At 40.6% G+C, this 22,386-nt stretch overlaps 1 protein-coding gene across 1 annotated transcript in view; it reads right to left on the reverse strand.

Moving 5' to 3' along the window:
• LOC132077146 (roquin-1-like) overlaps nt 1–22,038 on the reverse strand; it is a 55,686-nt gene extending 33,648 nt beyond the window's left edge. Inside the window, exons 1-9 of the mRNA XM_059478641.1 lie at nt 21,902–22,038; nt 16,019–16,384; nt 8,719–8,839; nt 7,211–7,450; nt 5,975–6,150; nt 4,960–5,160; nt 3,703–3,835; nt 2,065–2,183; nt 402–514 (exon numbers count right to left, since the gene is read on the reverse strand). Of these exons, the coding sequence (XP_059334624.1) occupies nt 402–514; nt 2,065–2,183; nt 3,703–3,835; nt 4,960–5,160; nt 5,975–6,150; nt 7,211–7,450; nt 8,719–8,839; nt 16,019–16,249 (1,334 nt within the window). The 5' untranslated portion in view covers nt 16,250–16,384; nt 21,902–22,038. The remainder of the gene's footprint in view (nt 1–401; nt 515–2,064; nt 2,184–3,702; nt 3,836–4,959; nt 5,161–5,974; nt 6,151–7,210; nt 7,451–8,718; nt 8,840–16,018; nt 16,385–21,901) is intronic.
• Nucleotides 22,039–22,386: the final 348 nt, after the last annotated feature.

Genomic DNA, 22,386 nt, shown 5'->3' on the forward strand with positions numbered 1-22,386 from the left:
ACACATTCCTTACATTTGGAAAACTGCCAGCAACCTACCTGAATGAAAAGGGAAGAGGAGAAGTACCCCCAAGCAGCCACTGTGAATGCCATCACACAGCATGTTTAGTCACACTTAAGAAGTAGAGAAAACAGCCCACCTCCAAAAAGTTTGGATAACACTAGTGTAGCATCAAACTTTCAGAGCTGCATTGCTGATGAACAAAGCAAATATCTTGCTGTATGGAAGAACAAGTAGCTCCAAAACCTAAGAAATGACTGTTACAAGTTTATCACATTACTTCTTACTAGTTTAACAGCCAGGTTATACCTCCTTTGCCCCTCATTCCTAAATATGAGAAATAACTCTTATAGACAAGATGAAACAAAGACTGGACTGCTTTCTACTAGTAGAACACTTACTTTTCCAGCTCCTCCTGTGAGTGTGCAAAGGTGCAGCTGGCTCCCCTGGGACATCCTCCTCTCTGCTTCATGTCCCGGCACATGTATGTCTTGTACTTGCTGTGCTGAGGGGGCTGACAAGGGTAAAGAGACCAGGTGAGATACCTGACCATGAAAAGCACTTAGCCAAGCTGAATGTATCATCTTATCAAAGGCCTGGAGTTTCACTGCTGATAATTCCTCTAATTCAAGTGTTTCTGGAATAGCTGACATGAAATAAATGACTGAAGTACTTGGGTTTGGTTCTTCAACCGTGCCAACAGATTCAAGAGTACATGTTTTGACAACTAAGTCACTCTCAGTTTTCTACAGCATTTGTAGTCAAACTCCTTACTGGAGAGCTTGACTGGAACACAGCTGTACATTTTAAGACACAGTTAAGTGGACAAAACTGACACAGGATGAAAAAATTACCAGTAATCAGATATACCCTTTCAATAGTGCAGCAAGGGAAACATCTGTAAAAGTCAACACGCTTTCTGGGAAGCCAAAAGGTGAATATCTGTCAGAAGCCACCTGCAAACTGTTGGGTTTTTTGTTTTATTTTGGTTTGGTTTTGGGAGGGTTTGTTTGTTTGGTTTTAGTTTGGTTTGTTTTGGGGTTTTTTTGCCTTCTACTGCAGTGGGAAGATCCAGGCAGAGTGAACATAAGCCACACAACCTTTTACTGGCCACTGTTGCCAGGTAGTGCAACTTTACCCAGACCTCCCTTTCCTACTCACAGGCTCCAGGCTCCCTTCCAAGCAGCACAGCATGTACCACAGGCTCTCCACAACAAAAACTCTTGATGTTTTTCCCTCCCAGATTCCCACTTATGCATTTCTACTGTTTTTCCTTTGGCTGGTGACAGTGCTCATTATCCATCCCAAGTAATGCAAAAGGATGAAACAGCAGTAATAGTTCACTTTAATTTTTGGTTTTTTGGCAGAGATAATCTTTTTACTAGTTGAGCTCCCCAAACCAGCTCTCCAAGAGGATGAGTGCCAAGGAGACAGAGGAGTAGGACTGGGACAGGCAGCTCTGTACTTCAGCAGCATTTATATCAACTGAGCTACACAATAAAATGACATCAAAGGAATGTGTGATAAGGTAACTATGAAAGAAGTTAATATACAATTATATTGTCACTGCTGAAACAAAAAAAATTGTTTCAGGAACTTGGATTGCACCTTCATATAAACTGTTCTTAAATCTTCAAGCTTGACAGACCACTCAGCACAGGTATAAGGATGATTTCATTAACAGAGAGCCAGCTGGCTGAAATATGTCACATTAAAACAAAACCAAGAAAATCCCCATAAATCACAGCAGCACCCAGAGTCCCTTCCCCACCCTCTATTCAGGAAGGTTGTTATTCATTTCCCTAAGCCTGCAGCTGGATCAGACTGTTCTCCTTCCATCCTAGTGAGCTCTGAAAATCACTTCAACAGGTATACGAGGTAAATATGTGTTGTTTCATGTTTTTTCCTTTCTTGTTTCTTTTTTGATAAATATGAATTGCAGTGATGTTTTCAATTAGCTTCCTGTCAAACTAAATCTTTCCAGATGACATTAGTAAACCTCTACTATAAGATACAGCCAATAAAACTTAGGGCTACATATTTCCCAAATGATTTAGCTTTTACCTGTTGTTGATCTGTTCCTTTTTTGCTGTGATTCTGGATATAATCAACTAAGCCATGAACCACAGTCCTCACAGCAACTAGTCCATTTTCCAGTTGTTCCCATGTTGGAGGTGGAGCATCTGTTGCATGGAGAGCAAACATCAAACAAAGGGAAAAATCAGAAATATTTTTCAAAACCAGGTACAAAACCCCACAACAGTATCACAAAACTTGACTAGCCAAGTTTATAAAAAACATTCCATCAGTAGATAAAAAGCTTTCAGCACCTCAATTCTGGGACACTTAGCTCTTACAGAATAGAGGTATCTAACTCAAGCCTGAACTGCACAAAATACCGAATGAGCCAGTAAGGCCATTATTAAAATGTAAAATTATTTCCTTTTACAAGTACTTTCTCATCTCACAAGAACTCCAGAGTAAAGGCACTGTACAAACTCTTCTCACCTAGAAAAACATCAGGTTCAAAATCCCTCTTTGCATTCAAACTCCTGGAGGTAAAATTATTCCATACAATACAGTCATCCTGGCCTGATTACACAGGCACAGATGTAGAACAGCAACAGAAATGAATGCCTCTCATGTGGAAAAAATATCACAAGGCAAATCTGTGAATCAGACCACCATCTAAACCACTGTGAATAAATTGTACAGTCTCAATTCTATAGAAGCACTTTTTCTTTTTAGCCAATTTACTTTCCTAAGTTTTTGAATCTGTTCCAGCAGCTGACGCTCCCACTGTGTGCCTGCACACTCTGCTGCAAAAGACAGTACCTCAAAGAGCCTTTCAAGATTTTTAGCAGAATTAATGACATTATATTCCACTCACAGGGACTAAATTCTTCCACAAGTACTTCACATGCTTCCCTGCTGTTCTTTAGGCAGCTCAACAGAACAGAAAAAACCACAAAGACCAGACTTGGCTACTGAAATCAAGAGAGGCTATTAGTGATGCCACCTTCCAGACCAGTTTTTGCAAACAAATTTGCAGTGCACAGCTGTGTCCCCAGCTTGTTTCAGTATGTAAGATTTGGGAAGAAAGCACTGCATCTCCTGTAGCTGTGAAGTACAACTGGTCCTCATTGGAAAGGAAGTTTAACTTCTGTTTGTTTAAACAAATATGAAGTATAATTTTTCATCTCCTGAAGCTGTAGTTTATATCTTTTTACTATTTTGATATATAATATTGATTTTACAAATTTTAGGAGGTATAAAATAATACTTCAGCCACAGGACTTGGTTCTGTCCCTTCCCATCTCCCTCAGATAGTCCTTACAGCACTGCTGACTTTTTCAACAATTTCTATCTTTCTCTCCTCTGTCAACAGCTTCGTTTCTATTTGCCAGTTAAATTCTTTCCAACTGTCTTCTACTTGCCAGACTCTTTCCTAGTTTTGCACAATTACCTATGAACAAGAAAAATACTGAATTCTGCAGGGTAACAAACCATTCTTGTCTAGACTGACTTTTGTCTAGCTTCTCTCTATTCAATCTATCAAATTTCTACTTTGGAATCCAAAACTCTTTAGTTGATGAGTAAGGAGGACGTTTCCTTACACTTGATGATCAGCTTTCAATCCTTGAACAGTGTTAAGCTCATTTTGCTAAACTTAAAGGTTTTTATTGAAACACCCAGATTTACCTGGACTGGGATCAATATTTGCTAGGAGCTCTAGGTGAGGTCTGAGACGATTCAAGTTAGCTGGATCTCCAGTCCTCTGAAGAGCAATAGTTAATTCCTGAACACTCTGTGCAAACGAGGCTGGGGTCTGCAACTTAAAAAAATGACCATAATTAACTTTCCACAGGCATAGCAATACTCATGGTTTCTGAAGGCTGCTCCACAGACAAGAACTGTCTCTCAAAACTAGAGATAAAGATCTTTCACAGAAGCCCATTTCAGTGAACCCCTTCTATTAAGAATGCACAGTTCTTTGACATTGCATTAAATTACACTTTGAAATACACAAAATAAAGGCTGGTGTTATTTCTAGCAATAAAACACATTTCGTGTTGTGCTGCTACCCAAGAAAAAAAATGGGCCATATTGGAAACCATTTAATTTAGATTTCTGGAGAGTCTAATATCTCCAAACCCCAAAACAACAGGCTTGCAAACTGCTTTAAATTGAGTACAGCAAGCAGAAAATAAAGAACAAGATGGCTGAAGGAAAAGATAGCTAGCAACATTCCATTTCCTAACATCACTGAATTCCAGTTTTAAAACTGTTTATTCTACCTAGATCCTTCAAGAGATGTTTGGCAGGACACTTCAAAAGGTGGGCAAAGGCATAAATACACAGCAGAAGCTATCTTGAAGCTAATTCCCGTGCATAGCAGCCAAAGCAGTTGCTTCACAGCTTTCATAACCATTCAACAATGTTCAGTTCCTCCCACCTAATTTAGGCATTTACAAAAGCATCCCCTAACCTAAAAGTCCATTTATCCTATGTTGCTTCTGAACACAGATCTGGGCATTTCCAGAGTTTAAGTATTTTATTATACAAAATGTGTTTCCACCTCTCTGTCTTCAGACACAGACACATGGACTCTTTTTTTTTCCAACTGATGCACTAACATCAGGCCCAGAAACATGGACCATTAGCCTCTGTCACTACACTGGCACTTATCAGCTGTTCATAAATGTCACCCCCTAATTATTTAGCTAAACTTTGTGGGTCTCCATCTGCAGAAAGAAGTAAAGTAGCAAAAATGTCCAGATAGCAGAGGAAGCAAGATTCATTAGATTACAAATATATATTCTAATTATTTAGGATGTAACGGGTTTTGAAATAACAGGACAAATTATTACTGGGCAAGCGCACGTGGGCACAGTTTCTGAGTTCAATTTACAAACAGCTGCAAACAAGATGGACTGGGCTGGTTCTGGGTGGCTTTACCTTGTCAATGATACTCTGCATGTGGGATTTGTGAGACTGGTCTCCATAGAGGAGCGAGGACCACTGGTCTGGCGCGATGCGCAAACCCGCCTCCATGGCTATCTGAACGATCTGCGAGTCGTGCTCCCTTCTCAGAGCTTCGTACGTCCGAAACTCCTCCTTCAGCTGCATCAGGGAGGAGTCCTCATCTCGCTTGGTCACCTAGAGAGGGGAAATGAGCCAAATGCAATTAAGCAGGATAAGCACAAGATTAGTGAAGTCCCAGGCAAGTGACGTCTTTGGTCACATCTAAGTCCTTCTCCCAAACTAAAACCAACTATAACACCACCCAGTGAACACCAGTTCCTACCAAAGTAATGCACACTTTATAGAGTGGAACCACTATAAAATGGACACAAAACACTGCTAACTTGGACTCTGACCCACATACCAGTCAAACTGTCACACTTTCTAAATGACTTTACAGCATCCACACCTTCAATCAAGATATTCTGTTTGCATTGCAGAATTTTATTTGATGATACAATTAGCAAAACCTAAGTGTTTTTCTACTCATTTAGCAAAAGACATTTGAGTTGAGCATCTAGTAACGGATATTAAATACTGAGAAGTACATTAAGCAGTTTTTCTTCATATAGCTGACACCCAAAAGTCTCATTTTTCTTTGATTCTAACCACAACACAACTGAATTAACAGAATTGGTGATTTTTCTGACTTTAAGCCACTTCTAAGAAGGTAAGTATGCTGCTTTACATCCAGGTTTTGTAACAGTACCTCTATGAAATGAGGCAAAGGCAAAACCTATCTTTGCAGCTTCAAGTTGCTATTTCAGCCTACACTGCAACCATAGCTGAATGACAAAAAACTCTAAATTCATGTGGGACTTAATGAGCAATACTTCCTCTAAGTACACATATTTTTAGGCACATTAAATGTTACAGGACAATGAAAACAAAGAGAAAACCATTGGTTTTCATAGCATTACAAAACCTCCAGGCAGAATCTTCTTCCTACCTTGAAACAGGAGGCTCTGTAAAGGAGCTGGACAACGTGCCCAATGCTAGTCTTGGAAGCCTGAGGGAATCGTGGCTCCAGTCTCTGCACCACAAAGAGAACCAAGACCTTCCGTGACAGAGCAGATCCATCTTCCAAAGCCAGCAGAACCAGCTTTAGAGCCTCCTCTTGCATTGCTGGGAGTCAGGAGAAATGCAAAAAGAGACAAAAGATGAGAGAAGCCCAAGTAAAATCTTTGCAGTTTCTTGTTCCCCTACAATTGGGATAACAGCTAAAAACTCCCACCAACAGAACCACAAAGCCACAGAGAAAGAAAGGAATTGGGCAAGAAGGGAGGGCAAAGAGAGAAGGAACCCCTCCAGATTCCCAGACTGTGACTTAGGAAAATTATTATGATTTACTATTATATATTATATTAATATTATTACTGCTACCACTACAACATCATCTATTTTGGGCATCATCTGATAAGAGGGTTCCTGTCTGTACATCTCTTGATCACTAATACGAATTTTCAAAGTGTATTGCTACATCCCACACTTATCCCAGACGAAAAATCTGACAGGCTAAGGAAGAGCAAGGTTCATTTCCATAAAAAAAGAGTGTTCACACCAATCAACCAGGCTGCAGCACTGCTATTTTGCTACATAACCAACCTCTCTTCCCTGAACCTGTATGAAAATTAGTATCTCAAAATCAGTCTTCATCTCTTTCACTCAGGAAAAGCTTCACTATTTTTTCATTAAGAAAATGGCTTCATATTTCAAGACTCAACAAGTGAAGTCTATATTTTCAATAACGAGACTTCATTTTTTTTTAAGCAACATTGATTTCTTTCTAGTATTTTAAGCAAAACAATTTAATTTATAAATACACAACTTCTTAAAAATGTGTACACATAACTGTAACAAATCTATCCCTACAAATGTTTTGTACGTTTATTACCCTAAGTAGGAAAAAAGCCATGTCAGTCACTTCCAGTAACCTTATTTTTTCTAGAAAGATCTTCAAGAAATAGACAAGAACAGAAGGACACCTATTCTGAATTTTACAGAACACTTGAAAAAGCATTAAGCATACAAGAAAACCCAACAGAAAAATAATTAATTCTGAAGATTACTATTAAGAAATTAGGCTGTTGCTTAATAAAATCCCTTGGGCAACTGGACAGCCATTTATCATTGGCTCAATTCTAAAGTGCTTCTAGCACAGCAGTGATAGTGTGATGTCACCTACCTGGCCCAAGGAACTGGCAGCCTCTGGCTCTCACTGCAGCCCAGAGGTTGGAGGAGAGCTGCTGAGGGTTCTGATGCTGGAGGATGAGCTCTGTGACTGTTCTTTCACCCAGCGACCGCGCTGCCCGCATGGCTCTGATGCGCCCTTCCTCCTCCACCAGCTGGCAATGGACCAATGTCACCAGCTTCCTCTGCATGGGCCGACTCAGCACGCTCTGAGTCGTGCTGTTAAGACCCACACCTTCAAAATAAAATGAAACAGATTAAAAACTACCTCATACTCCTCTTCTTGTGCCAGTCTGCAGTGACTGTGCTGGACAAGTGCAAACCTAGCTCTCCTGGTGTCCATTTTGTCAAAGGGAATACTAGTCAAGGCATATCATAAGTTCATTTCATTTGTTTCACCTGGCAATAAAAGCAGTTTTCTGGTAGTCAGCTTCCCCACAAGCTTAATCTTGTGATTGACAGATGTGGCTTTTTAAGAAGCCAGATCAGTCAATCTGAACCTCTAATGAATCCTTTTCCCATGTTGGCAGTTTGTCCCACACCCTCCCATACAGATTCCCACTTCATCCCTTATTCATGGACTTTAGGGATCACTTGGACATTTGTTTGTTTTCAGAACATATTTACTTTCTTGCCTACATGTAGTACTTTCTCTGTTTAGGTTCAGAGCTTACATGAGTCCTGAGCTGCATGGGTGATGTTTAATTTTGTGCCAAAACTCTGAATCACAAACATGCTGAGAGCCACGTAATTCAGGTTAAAGGAAGAGGTGACTCACTAGACAAACAGCTGCCATGCTGAGTTTGCTCTATAGCCAGAGCTTGTTCACTGGGCCACCAATTCCCAGAGTGATTCTGCTGTCACACTGCACTGGTCACAAAAGACTCAGCTTCTCAAAAAAATCATTTTTGATAACCTCATGCCCATGGTGCTCAACTTCACTACTTGGGCTGACAGACTGCCCAAATCCAGCACATGTAATATACATAAAATCCATACTCTTCAACACAGTGCAGGTTTGATAACTTAGAATTACCCAGATTGACTCAGCTCTTGTATTTGACCTTGTATAAACCAAGTATTACTTATAATTTTCTTTATCTATCTTATATGTAGTAACTTTCTCTTATGAGTTCATTCATCCTCTACAGAACAGCTGCATCATTACAATTATCACAAAGCAAAACTGAAAAAAAAAAGGTAAAATTATCTATTTTTACTTATTCTGCAAAGATCAAATCAAAGATGGTGTCAACTCACTATGGCATGGTCAAAAACCTCAGCCTTTTTCTGAATTATTTCTGACACCTTTCAATTCTACATCCCCCTCGCCTCCATGAAAACATAATATTAATGTTTAAGAAATCTGTTTCAATTTGTTTCTAAACTAGATTTATATCCATTTTTCAAACATACTAACTAATAATTGGATAGTTGTCTAGTTTGTTTTGCATCTTGCTTGGTATTTTGTTTCATTTTCCAAGGAAGCAATGCAGGAAGTACCTCTTGCACTGCTGAGTGGTTTGAGGTACAATGCCAATTCTTCCACACATTTCTTGCCCTCCTCATAATGCTTGGTATCTTCAGCTCCACTGCATAAAGTAATTGGCTGCTGCTCAGGAACCTGAGGAGAGATGACATGTACATCTACTATGAATATGCATAAATAAGTGGCAACCATGCTTACAAACATTTATTACTACACCACATTTCCTGTTTTGTTCTCCTTTTGTGATTTTGCTGTATTACTTAGCATTTTTTCAGCTTATTTAGTGAACAAATAGTGTAAGAAACCCCAGTGAGAATGAAAACAAAAATACAGGATTTATGTTTAAGAGACTTATTTAGTGGCTGAAAGGAACTAGAAGCAGAAGGCTTAACAAGGCACTTCCTGAAACTATAAAACTTTGGCTAAAATAGAACACATTGAAACATCCCCAAAGCTGACTGGCCAAAAATCTCAGGGGGAAGAAAAAAACTGAAGAGAACCCTGCTCTGCTGCTAAGTACAAATTTGTATCTATGGCCTCACAGCTCTAAAACCATCCAGGGATAAGAGACTGCAGCTACTTAAGATTAGTGGCAGAAAGACTTAGCAGCAAATACAATAAGACACCCCTGGAACATATTCTGAGTAGACACAGTTACAAAGCATGACCAAGTTATCCTCTGTGGTGCATATGAACACACCCTGTGAGTATTATCTGATGATAGAAGCCAACTACATCCTTGGGCTTTTGTCAGGTGACATTTGTTTCTTCTTCCAGACATTGACCAGAAATCAGGAGTTTTTAAAGGGATTTGCACCACACCCCTCCAAGTTATAATTTTGGTTCTACTTTCCTCTTGGAAAACTTTCAAAGCTTTCATCAAATTTGAGGGTGCAGTATAGCACTGTACTAACACTTCTCAACATCACTGTCCAGCAGTCAACCCAATATGATAGTACAGAGAACTGGAATTCCTCAGAAGACTAAACACAAGCACTTTTTCTTTTTGCTATCAAAGTGCAAATATATCTCAGACTTCTATTTCCAAGTCAATCCCCATCCCAGTGGCAATAACAGCATGCTAATCCCACATAGCTGCTTACAGGGACCAACCCAGGCCTTCAATCTAAAAGCAAAAGCCTTTAATGCTTCAGTTAAATACAGAGACAAACCTGCTTACCTTCATGTGCAATGCAGCCATGGCAAGAGCAGCATTATGATGGTAAAACCACATAAAAGCAGCAAATATATATAAAATATATATATACACACATATATGGTTGCCATCACCAGTGTGAACAGCTTTTATATAAATTTTAATAAAAACCAATGCTTCAATCATATGATCACACTTCTCCTTAGACAACTGGGTCACTGTGCTATGTTTCTCATTTGACACAGAGCAAAATAAAAAGTTACTATCTTGCTTTTGCAGCAAGCAGGTAACAAAGAAAAGTCTCAAAATGCAACATGTCAGCTGGAATTAACATAGTATCATCTCAAACTAACATAAACAAGATAGAGGCTGTGCCTGATCTAGGCTTCTTCCATTCTTACTAAAGAGAAAACCCAAGTTGAATCACACCAATACAACAAAGTTAGCCTTGATATTTATCACTAATGGAAGTTAACTTGTAATGTTCTGTGGGGTTTTGGTTTCAATTTTGGGCCAGCATTTGTTTGGGGTATTTTGGTTTTTGGGTTTGAGTAGTTTTTTTGTCTGTAAGCAAGAAGATTGTCAGCAAAAGGAGATTTTGCAACTCTGTATGTTAGAGTGGACAGCTGTAAACAGTCACAACAACCTTGAGTGGTTTTTTGGGATTTGGGAAACTATTATTAACTCCTGCAATATTTGCCTGAACCTTAAGAGAATATTCCACAGCTCCTTTTCGCAGGCACTGCCATTTTAGCAGTCTGCTTCTGCCAGGGCAGTTACGTGGCAGAACTGGCTGACTGAGCAAATGACACATCTCAAGTGTATCCAGACCCTGCCCCATCTCTGCCCTGTTTCCTGCAGTCCCACACTCTGTACAAACTCCAATTCTCCTGCAAGCATTCCCTGTGGCACCACTGCCAGCCCCAACAGTGCCAGTGTCCCAGCCCCAGCAGACAGACAGACAAAGGGGCTGGGAACAGACGTGGCACAGGAAGCCACGCTCAGCCCTGGATTTCAACCCTCAATTGGAGTGGGTTTAGCACACATTCAAAGCACTGGTTTGGAATGCCAGACACAGCACAACTCCACCAGTGAGACACAAGGACTGTCTAGCAACTAACAGAAAGCTTCCCCTTCCCCCACGGAAAGGCTGGCAGAGAAAAACTTCCAAGAGCTAATCAAGCTATTCAAACACTATCTGCATATTGTTCCCATTCCTTCTCTTTTGAAGGGAAGCTTCAATGTAAAAATCTAAATGCTTTGTACAACGGTACTGTTTGCAAAATGAGCCCCAAAGAGATTCAACTTTTATCTGAAGCTGGAGTAAGTGTAGTACTGAAAAGTAAAACATGCTTTTTCTCTGGTTTTCAGGAGTGCTTAGGAGAACAGAATTTAGTTCTCATGCACACACTTCATGCATGCAGTGCACTTCACAATAAAATCTACAAGTAATTTTCCTTTTGCTGGTTGTATTACACGCACTTCCAAGAGTTTTTTTTATATTTTAGGATTAGAATAATTGTAAGAATAGTATCTACCCAAGGAAAAATCATGAAGACATAATTCATATAAGTGACAGGAAATGTGAATTTTTGACTTTGGCTCCATCATGGAACTGCTGAGGGACAAGTGAGAAATAACTCAACTCAAAAGCATTTTCACTTCCCCTTCCCAAAATAGCCTTTTAATAGCATGCATGACCCTATGGTTCCTTCTGTTCACAATGCCTCTGAGGAGCCCCAGAATAGATGCCCCACAGAGTGAGCTCATTATTTTCACACTCAGTCCATATTCCATTCTCTCAGACATCACACCCTCGTGACAGCTTCCCCTGCAAATATATTCACATCATGTAATCAACACCTCCCAAAGGGGATGAGAGCAACACAGGAAAAATGATCTCAGCTCTTTAATTGCTTTCAATCTGTGATGGTTTTGCATGTATCTGCTTTGGCAATGACTGCAAGTATCCTGACAGTGGAATGTTACCCATCAGCATGGCTTGCGGCTGTGGGAAGAGACAGGTTATGACAGCATAAGGAAGGGGACTGGAAAAGAATGCTAAAGCATCATCTCATACCAGGCAGTGATTCTGAATTGGTGGTTTAAGTGTAATTTGATGAAGAAAGTCAGCTTGAGTTGTCAGTAATTACCATTAGACATCTAATTGCACAGAATGAGAACATGTTAAACAGACCAAACCCCTTTTTGTATGGTTTGAAAACTGTTTGTAGCAATATTTCCCTCCTCCTCCCTGCAAATGAATGATTTGCTTCCTGCCAAGAGAAATCAAACAAAACCCAAAGCCTACTGTCTTTAGTTCCTCAAAAGTTTACATTAGACAACTTTTTCCACAAATAATTCCTCTTTTGTGGCACTTTATTTCATCAGAAGTTAAAATAAAAAAATTCACACGTGCCTCTAAGAGCTCTGCACTTTCAACCTTCCCCTTTTGAAAGGGCTGTAAATTAAGATCACCCAGTCTCTCATCATGTACAATTCCAGTGTCTAGAATTGTACAGAATTGTTTATCATGTCCAGCAGATTATTCCAAAATTAAAGCACCACAGGCATTTCTGCCACTTTACAGCACCTGTTTGGAATGTGCCTGCTGCTGTTGCATGGTTAAAAAAACAGGAGGGAAGAGCTTAGATGACAGATTCATGATTGGGTACCTTCAAAACACTAGCCAGGTGAATGCTTAAAATAGTTACATATAGTGAGTAATATGGGCATGCTTGAATAGCTAAAATGAAAAACCTTATTCTCACAGAAACAAACTTAAGAGATTCCTTTACCCAGGAAGTCTAAGAAGCAAGGTGTTCTATGAATGCCTTGCTGATTTGTGTCCAAGGCCATTGTGTCTCCCTTCCCTCATGGCTCCTGCTTAGGTACTCAGCTATGTCCAGCTTTCACAAGAATAATAATTCTCATCTTGCCTTTCTGATCCCTCTGCTCCCCTCATTTTATGTAACAAAACTTATCTAGACATGGTCTGAACTACCTAACCAGAGGCTGTGGATATCCCATCCCTGCACGTGTCCAAGGCCAGGCTGGATTAGAGCAAGCTGGGATAGTGGAAGGTGTCCCTGCCCACAGCACAGGGCTGCAATGAGATGGCTCTAAAGGTTCCCCCAGCCCAAGCCATCCTGGCATTCTATTCTATTCTGAGCCCACTGCCTTCCAGAACAGCCCCTGTAACCAGTGTTGATGTGAGCCATGCTACAGGGGAGCAGGCAGAAAATCTGAATCTGCAACAGCTCATTTCACACAAAGGGTGGCTATAACCTGGGCCATGGGTTTCATTTCAGAAAGGGGTGAGGAGAGAGAAAACTGAGAAAGAATCTAATTCAAGTAAGAAACCAACTCTTTTCACTGTTAGAGTGACAAATTCTATCCAGAGAGAGAATGCTACCATCAGAGAATATGTTCCTGCTTTCCTGGTGACCTGTGACAAATTCAGTGTTTTCCCCAGAAGTAGAATCCTGCTTATTTCACTGGCTGTACTTGTGCAAAAGCCAAAGTGACTTGCCCTGGAATCCTGTCACTGCTGCCAGTCACAGCAGAATAGATTTGTTTCTTTAAACTGCCTGGTCTCCTCCTCCACCTCCAGAAAAAAGCACTTAACAAGTATAAATGTGTGAATTCCTCAGAAGTCACTCCAAAGGGAAAAGAACAAACTGTTCTTCTCCCTCACAGATAAAAGCTTTAGTTGGGCTTTACTGTATTTCCTTCCAAAATTAAACCTGTTTTTTTGGAATTTAGCATTTACAAATAAAATATTACTGGTCTCTGTGGACTTAGGTTAAAGGTACATGGGACCCTAATGACATATACATGCTCCTGAAACTAAATCCAGAAATGGAAAAACAAATGGAAGTGGTTTCAACTGAAGTTGACACTACTCATGCTTTGAAAGCTGAATTGCTGCTCACAGACCATTTTGCTGAAATAGAAGAGTACAATCTCTTAGTGGGACAGTTCAAAATCACTACTTTCTCTAAAGTACTTTTTTTTAAAATTTGTCCTTAAGCAAGCCTTTTTTTATAAAAAGATTTTTTTTTAAATGGCCTTAGACAGTCTATTGGAAAATAGCAAATGTTTCCCTGTCCTTCCCAGGAAAGTAGTTGTATTCATTTTCTAGTAATCCAGTGTCTGGTAAACACTGCAACAGCTGCCAGGATGGGAAAGGAAGAGAAGAGTGAGTTGTACTGAACACTGATTTCATTCACGTGCTCGTTTCAAATGAGGAGCAGGCAGGGAAGGGGCTTCAAAGGTCTCTTAAGGGGAAAGTTTGTCAGAAATAAATAGCTAGGATCCATGGTTACTGTTACAGATAACACACTGCTGGGAGTAGCAAACAATCAGAAATGAGTGGCAAAGAACAGGGGTGGCAATCATGTATCATTTGGTGGCATTTGCAGCTTTAAGGTCATGATGAAACAAGGTCCTGTGAATCTTCATCCCACAAAAGGGATAAAAAGGGAGCACAAAATGACATCATTAGTGCCAAGTCAGAACTTAAAGCTGAGTGCTCTCGAGACAAACACTATACTATAAAACCTTTCTTTATACCTCATATGGATACACATATGGATAACAAAACTCTAGCTGGCTAACTAGTAAAACCAGAAAAAATTCTCAGTTACCTATACAGAGCAGGGTGGATTTCCATCTCATTCCACAGAATCTTGTTTTCATAAAAATTTAAATTCTGGCAGAGGTCAAATTGAAGCTATCATACAGCTTCTCATAAAGCTTAACAAGTGCCCACAAAATAACCAAATGCAAGGGGAAGACATTTATCACAAATGTGGACATTCAGATGCAACAGGAAATATTGAAGAAACTGCAGAGAGGAAGAACATGTAAGAGACAGAGAATTGTAACTTTTTAATGACATCACCCATAGATTTAATACTGCTTGGAAGCTCTTCAAAGATGGCAGCATATCACAGAAATGGGAGTGCACAATCTCACTGCTTCCTCCTGCAGAGCAGGATGAGTCACTTAGCACAGCCAGAAACACCACTTGATTTTGAGCTTCTGAAATAACCTCTATGCCATACACCACGAAAAAACCCAACAAATTAGCCATATTACCTGATAAACTAAGAAGTGGCAAAAGCACACTGGACCTGTAAGTCACAGTACATAATAAAAAGCAACACAAGAGTATCTCTCTTTCCTCCACACCTTTTACAGCTCTTCCACAATTCTCTCCTTTTCCCCAGACTACAGATCTTATTGAAGTTTCTGCTGCATTTAATTTCCCAGACATTGGAGCAGTACAAAATAAAGCAGTAATCCCTTTATGATAACTGCATCCCAGATACATTTTCATTCTTCACCCATAAGTTAGACAGGATTATCCCTCCTCTCCTAAGACCACAATGCTGTCCACAAGCCTTGGAAGGTGTGGGTCACAGGGAGCTACCCCTGACCTAACATCCATAAACTTGTATCATCTTAAGTCTGTTCTGCAACTGAACAGGGTGATCCTGCTTTCCACACACCCCTGCCCCTTCTTGGGGCTGTTGTCAGTCCCAGTGCCACTCATCCCCACTTCAGTTGGCCTCACCAATACCTACTCCAGCAAAAAAGGGGGTCTCAAGCAGGCTTCCCCCCTCACCACTATGGATTTAGAGTAACATGTCATCTCAGGAAGTTGTGTTCCCATTGCATAGTTTCAAATAAGGCTGTATAAAGGCTGCTAACAGATAGATCTGTCCCACATCCTTTACACGCCCCTCCTGCTTTTGGGACAACCAAACACAGCTCTCACAGGGTGAACACAGTAAAGCACATAACCTACCACAGAAAAATGTCTTCCACAAAATAAGCTCACTGATCCAGCTCATCCTTTTGGCAGAGCATGGCTAGGTAGGAGTCAAGGAAGAAGGAAGCAAACACAACAAACCCGCTCTGGTGACAGCCCACAGAATTAGATGTAACAGAAGTTATGGTCACCAGCACAATAAAGATTTAAACTGCTGTTCCAGGCACTTTTACTGCTTCCTGCAGACATCTACAAAAAGGTAGATGCCTTCTCTTCACATCATTAAGACAATATAATATTCTTTTTTATTCGTGACTTGTCCTCCTAAAAGAAGGAAAATACTGAAACAGATGAAAAAAACAATAAAAAGCAGGGATACCTGAGCACCCACAAGCTGCAGCAAGGCTGAGTTCACAGGAAGGAGCTCAATGTCTGTGTTGATAGTGGTCTGGTCAAAGGGACATGCCTTCCGGTGGAGCTTGTTGAGGCACATCTTGCAGACAGTGTGGCCGCAGCCCAGGCTGATGGGCTTGCGGATGGTTTCGTCGAAAGTCTGTGTGCAAATCGGGCAGGAGAGAAAATCCGTCCATTGCGGAGCTTGTACAGGCATTGCTTCACCAGTTAATTGACAAGACAAAAATCTAAAGCACAGATTCCACTGGAATCAAAATTTTGCAAAAAAGTCTGTTTGGTTTTAAATATCTTCTGTAAGTACAGACAGTCTGCACATAGTGTGAAACATAACCTAGAAGAAAACAGAAACACAGAGTTAGCATTCTGTACCAGAACAGGCACGGGAGCTCCTTTGTGCTAGGAAGCACCACTCCTTGAGGAGTAGCTGAATTAAACACAGGACTGAGTCACAACTTGCTTTAGTTCCAGCTAGTCTCTGGCTCTGGAAAAGCCAGTGTAAACCATTCCTGTGGTTACACAGTTTAAAATAAATCATGGAAGATAACTATCACATTGAAGTTGTAAGACTAATTAGCTTCTCGTTTTTATTTTCTCTCTTTAAAAATGAGCAAATAGACATCAACAAAATGTGAATAAAAAAGACAATTCCACTAATCCACTTTTGTACAATATTGACTGTACAAAATAATTAAATATTTAAATAATTTTATTAGACAAGGCTTCATCCAAAGCCTCTATCAAAAGCAACCTTTCTTCACAGTCCAGTGGGCTCTGGATTGGCACCCAATGACTCCAGAAAGGTGTGAGCTGCCCAAGCCTGGAGGGGGATTGGAGGGATGGCTCAGGGTCAGTCAGACACTGTGCAATGCAGCTCTCACACCTCACTCAGTGACACTGTGTGCTGCTACTCCAGCACCTTCACACAGCCTCACATGTGCTGAGCTCTGTGGTAGCACATGGACCCATCCAGACACATCTCAGTTACCCTGGCAATGTGCATGCACTCCTGCTGGAATTCAGCACTGTCAACTTGCTCTCTGTTTGCCATCCAGCACCTCCAGCCTTCAAAAACTGGACAACCACTTCTAGCAGTCATTTATGACTGGATACTGTTCCTTAACCGTTCCTTTTGTCACACCAATTTATATCATTCACTGTCTGCATAGAGATTACATGCACAGAAAAAGCAACACCTTTACCCTGTAGAGAAACCACACTGGAACTACAATAGAGGAAAAGCTGGGAGTTCTTTACTACTTATTGGCACTTGCAAATCAAATTACTAACAAGATCAAACATTACTCATTATAAGGGAATGGAAGACAAGATACTGCTTTGGGACAGGAAAAAAGCAGAACTCATATGAGTAGAAATGTACAAGAAGAGATGGATCACATGATATGAAAAAACCATTATCAAAAAGAAAATTGGTAATTAAATAGTTTCTGATGTCTGGCTTACTTTCACCAGTGGAATATCAATAAACAATTTTCTAAATCAAGGAGCAAAATAACAACAGAAATACCATCCCAAACACCCATATATATTAGTTTCTCTTTTCCACACACTACTGGCTTCAGTTTCAAACCAAGGACCGCAGACTTACTTGCTAAGTGTCTGTTCTGACAGAAGCTCTGCCATAAGCAAAAGCAACTTTTTATCAAATCTTCAGCTTAAAAAATGTTTACAATTAAAATCTAAATTCCAAAGGCAAAGAGAGAAACTTTATATCAGGACCTGTGCAATCCAGAGTCAAGGCATTTTAAAACAGAAAAAAATTTCTAATGCTAAAATAAAGACTCTGAAAAGCCTCTGCCGCTTTTTTCTGGAAAGAAACAGGCTTCTTTTGCAGAATTTAGTGCAATCTTGTCCACAGTTAACACTACTTTGCCAAGGTAAACAATGAAGTGTTACTTGTTAAGCTTTCAGCTGAGTTTCATCCAACACCTAACTTTAGCTCTAAAGCTAATGAAAAGGAGTTGTACTATGATGATGTCTCTGAGTCACTTCCCTTCAGGATGCTTTATGATTCTAGGGAAAAAATAACTATTTCTCTTTTCAAAAGACAATATACAATGCCACACAGGCTCTGGTTCCCAGCAATAAGGAATCAATAAAAAAATCAGTATTACCCAGGCAGGGTGGCACAAGGAAGAGGTGGCACCATATGTGGTTAACCCTACACCAGCATTGCACAACAAGATGTCAAGGTTATTCAGGGTTCCCCCTTCCAAAATACCTCTTTAATGGCAAATCAGCCATTTTCTCTCATCTTGTCAGCAAAGGCTCAAATAATTCTCATTACTAATGTATCACCACAACCCAAATGAAATCTCCTATACTTTTAGGTTACTACACTGACAGATGATATCCTAAAGCATTCAGCAAATTTATTTCCAAGCCTTCCCTGGCTACCTGCCCTCCTATATACTAAGTAAATGTTGGTAACAAGCATTCAAGCTTTACTATCCTTTGTAAACCAAATCTGCAACAGAAATTACCCAGAAACTCTACAGAAATCCTTCTGCACAGAGCAGTACACAGCCTGGTAAATCTACTGTATGTATGGCTGTGCTATGAAATATCCTTTGGGGATCAAAATTTAAGAGCTGAATCATAGTTCTTCCTTTTGACCACACTGCTATTAGAATATCTAGCAACAATTTCCCAGACTTCTCTGCAATTCAGAAACAAACTGAGCAGTCTACTTAAATTATTAGCCAAGCATTCAGGAAAAGAAGTTTTCTATTAACTGAGGAGACTTAAAACCAGAAGCTAACATGAAGCTGTACCATCAGGTCTAGAAAGCAGATGTGAGCATGGAGACACCACTATCCCAAGCAGTGAACTAGAAGGAAGGAGTTGAATGCAACTTTAATGTTAGTAAACTAATTCAAAAACCCCAGTGAACAGAGCCATGTTGTTGCTACCTGTACCTCTGGCATAATGAAATAGGTCATATTTATTTACAAATTCAACAGTTGAAAGAGAAGTTTGAGGAGTCTGGAGATGAAGGGACTAATTAGTGGCATCCACGATCCTGTGCCAAGACAGGTCTCCAAAGGCTGGGGAACGAGGGAAGCAAAGCTTGTACACAAGCACAGCTCTGAGAGACTCTACAGTGTCTGAGCCTGTGTCCTGGTGCCTAAGTGCCAAAAGAAGGCCACTGACAATAGCACATAGAGCTGTGAGAAACCTCAGAAAGGCATCTACTTCAGCACAGTGTAGCTGCTGCACCAGATGGCTGACTGGGGTGATGCAGCCAACCTTCTCCCCACAGAAAAGAACAGCTGCTGGAACAACGAGCCCTGTGCTTCTGAAGAACTCCACAGCAGATCAGCACACACCTGTGGAAATTCCTGATCCCACACAGGACAGCAATGGCATCCCAGGGACTGAGCACTCACCAGCCACAAGCAACAAAGCAAGTACTGGTGGTGGCACAGCTTTCCACATTTATGGCCCTGTTTTGCCAGATCAGCCCTCACACAAGGGAGCAGAGCCAAGCACTGAGATAGATACAATGTAAACCTCTTCCAGGCACAAAGCTCAGATGTAGAGACCTGAAACCACTGAAGATACTGTGCCTTGTATCAAGGTCTGTGACTCACTGTGACGTTAGAAATAACTGGAAAAAACCAGTCTCTAACTTCAAAGAGCTACTTTGAATAGGAGACATTACAAATGGTAATAAAACAGTGCAAATAAGACAGTTTCACTACCACTGTCTGCTATTGGAACCATCACCACTATAGAAAGAGAACACTTTGAACATGTGCAGCAGGAAAAGTATATTCACTTTTATAGTATAATGCTTTTTAAAAAAATGTTTATGTTCAGCATTATACCAGAGGTAAGCAAATAATAAAGAATGTACAAAAATTACAAAAGACATAATTATTTAAATAGCCCACCTCTCCATAATATTACATTTTTAACTCACACTCAATTCACTAAGTATTTCACACACAATAGCTTCTAACACTGAAAAAATGTATCTCCATACACATACCTTTGTGCATGATTAAAGAAAAGAGATACGTCAAACCCAAGAAAGCAAAAACTAAAAAGTTAAAACTAAAACTAAAAAATTACAGTTTTTTGTCTTCCATAAATTGGAAGACAAAAAGGTGTAATTAAGATGAAGATAGCCCAAGGCAGAGTTTGAATCCTACACTGAAACTGGTTTTGTTATTTCTGAGTTTGAAAATATAAAGTACCTGTATGCAAATCTCATCCTCCTGCTTACCCCTGCATAAGCTGTTTTACCCACATCTAGAACCACCTGGAAAAATCTCTCTTCTGGGCCTCCCAGCCCCCAAGAAATCCTTGAAATTCCATCCTTCAACCCAGCCTGGAAATGTCACGCTGTAATCAGATCGGTGACCTGTCTCCTCTGGGACCCTGCCAGTGCTTTAGGGAAAGACCTGATTATTCCATAAACCCCTGGAACAACCACTCCCTCCTCACTCTGCTGGACAATGCAGAGGCTGACATAGCCTCATGTCCAAGTTATGTCTGTGGCAACCACAGTCTTCCACATGTCCTCTGCAGATTCAGCTCTGGACAAAAGACGTTTGTAACATGCAGAACAGTCTGTACCAACACGCACTGGCATCAAGTTCCACACACAATGACACACAGGCAAACTCCTCTGCTTTCAGTGCACTCGGTGCACTCTGAGGGAGCCCTTTGGTGCAGGCTCCAAGCACACCCCAAATTCCCTCACAAACATGTTATTTGGAGGCAGCATGCTCTTGCATGGACACATCACATGCTGTTTCATCACAGCCGAGCTGGCACTGCTCTGTCCCACAGCAGCCCACACTAAGTCATGGCACACTTTAAGCACATGACTCAGCATACCTAAGGGGCACCCTTGGCTCAGCTCTTGCCAATTCAGCGCATAGAGCTTTAAGAGCATTACTCCCTCCTGAGTTTTATGTATTCCCACAGCATTTCATTACCCAAACAGCATCATCACCTCAACCAAAATTCAGTTAAGCTGAAGCTGCTTCATTTCTGCTGAGTATTACTCCTGGCTAAACTTCCTGTCGCAGTTACCAGCGAGCACAAGTAAAGCCCGTTTAGTGCTAAGCTTAACACTACAGCAGCTCCTCATGGCCAAAACAAACTCAGGCTTGCCAACCGATACAACTCTTGAGCAATCATTATTTACTCTAATAAAGAAAACACCATTGCATTAATTCTTTTAAAGACTCTTACTCCTTGATAATAACTTACACTTTTCTGAGAAAAAGAAACTTTTCTGAGAAAAAGTAACCACTTCTCTCTTCTGTGAGACTGGTCCTGTGCTACATTAACTACTTCAAAACCCCTGACAGTTGGAAATTAAAAATAAATCAACCACTTAAATTAACAGACAACTGTTAGTAAAGCAATTCCTAACTCATTAGGATTACCAGATACCCATAGTACAATTCTAGCCAGCAGCTGAACCTCCTCCATTCCTGTCAAATTTTTGCCGGTGTTTCACAAAACCTTTTTATTTTCTACTTCAGTGTGCTCACTGTAATAAACAGTATTTCTGAGGGCACTTAATTAATAGTTTTTGTCTTTTCCCTGAGGAAATACTTTAAGAAGTCTTGAATATCATTTTAGGGAAAAACTAACCTGACAACCTGTGGGAAGCCCTGACCAGCTAAAAGTAGTGTGTTTTTTTTTACAAGCACCCTGTACTGCCAACTTCACGGTTCACAGAAAAGGGTAAATTACATTAGCTATATTTTCCATATCCAGTTCCATAGAAAAACCTCTGAGAAATTTTCAAGAGAGAGGGGAAAGTCCTGACCAGAGAAGAGAAGGTAGAAGAAAAAAAGTTTCTTACCTGTGCCTGGGAAGCTCCATGAACAACACATCCCATAAGGCCAGAAGAGTAAATGGGACAGATTCAGGGGTTTTTTCCCCTTCCTGTTTGCTCTCTCGAGCTCCCCAGCAAACTCTGCAGGCAGCAAGGGCCCGACTTCCTCATTCCTGCTCGGCGCGTGCGCGCAGCCGGCACCACCCAGCACTGCCCACAGCACAGGGCCCAGCTGAGAAATCCCCACCCAACCACAACCTGCACCTCTGTACGTAATGCACATTCCAGCCCTTCCTGCAAAGCCCTAGCTGGCTTCAGCAGCGGGGTAATAAAGCTCTTGAAAAAAGAAGCAAAGATAACATCACAAACATCGTCAAAACCATGTCCCAGAGTAACCGAAGCTCAGTTAGGTCGGATTCAAGATCTACTTTCTCTTCTCCTCAGTAATTTTTGACTGCGAAAACACAGGGAGAAATTTATGTAATATCAGGCAAATATCTCTCACTTGGTAG

The sequence above is a fragment of the Ammospiza nelsoni genome, chromosome 9 (genome assembly GCF_027579445.1).
Source record: "Ammospiza nelsoni isolate bAmmNel1 chromosome 9, bAmmNel1.pri, whole genome shotgun sequence".
Classification (NCBI taxonomy): Eukaryota; Metazoa; Chordata; class Aves; order Passeriformes; family Passerellidae; genus Ammospiza; species Ammospiza nelsoni.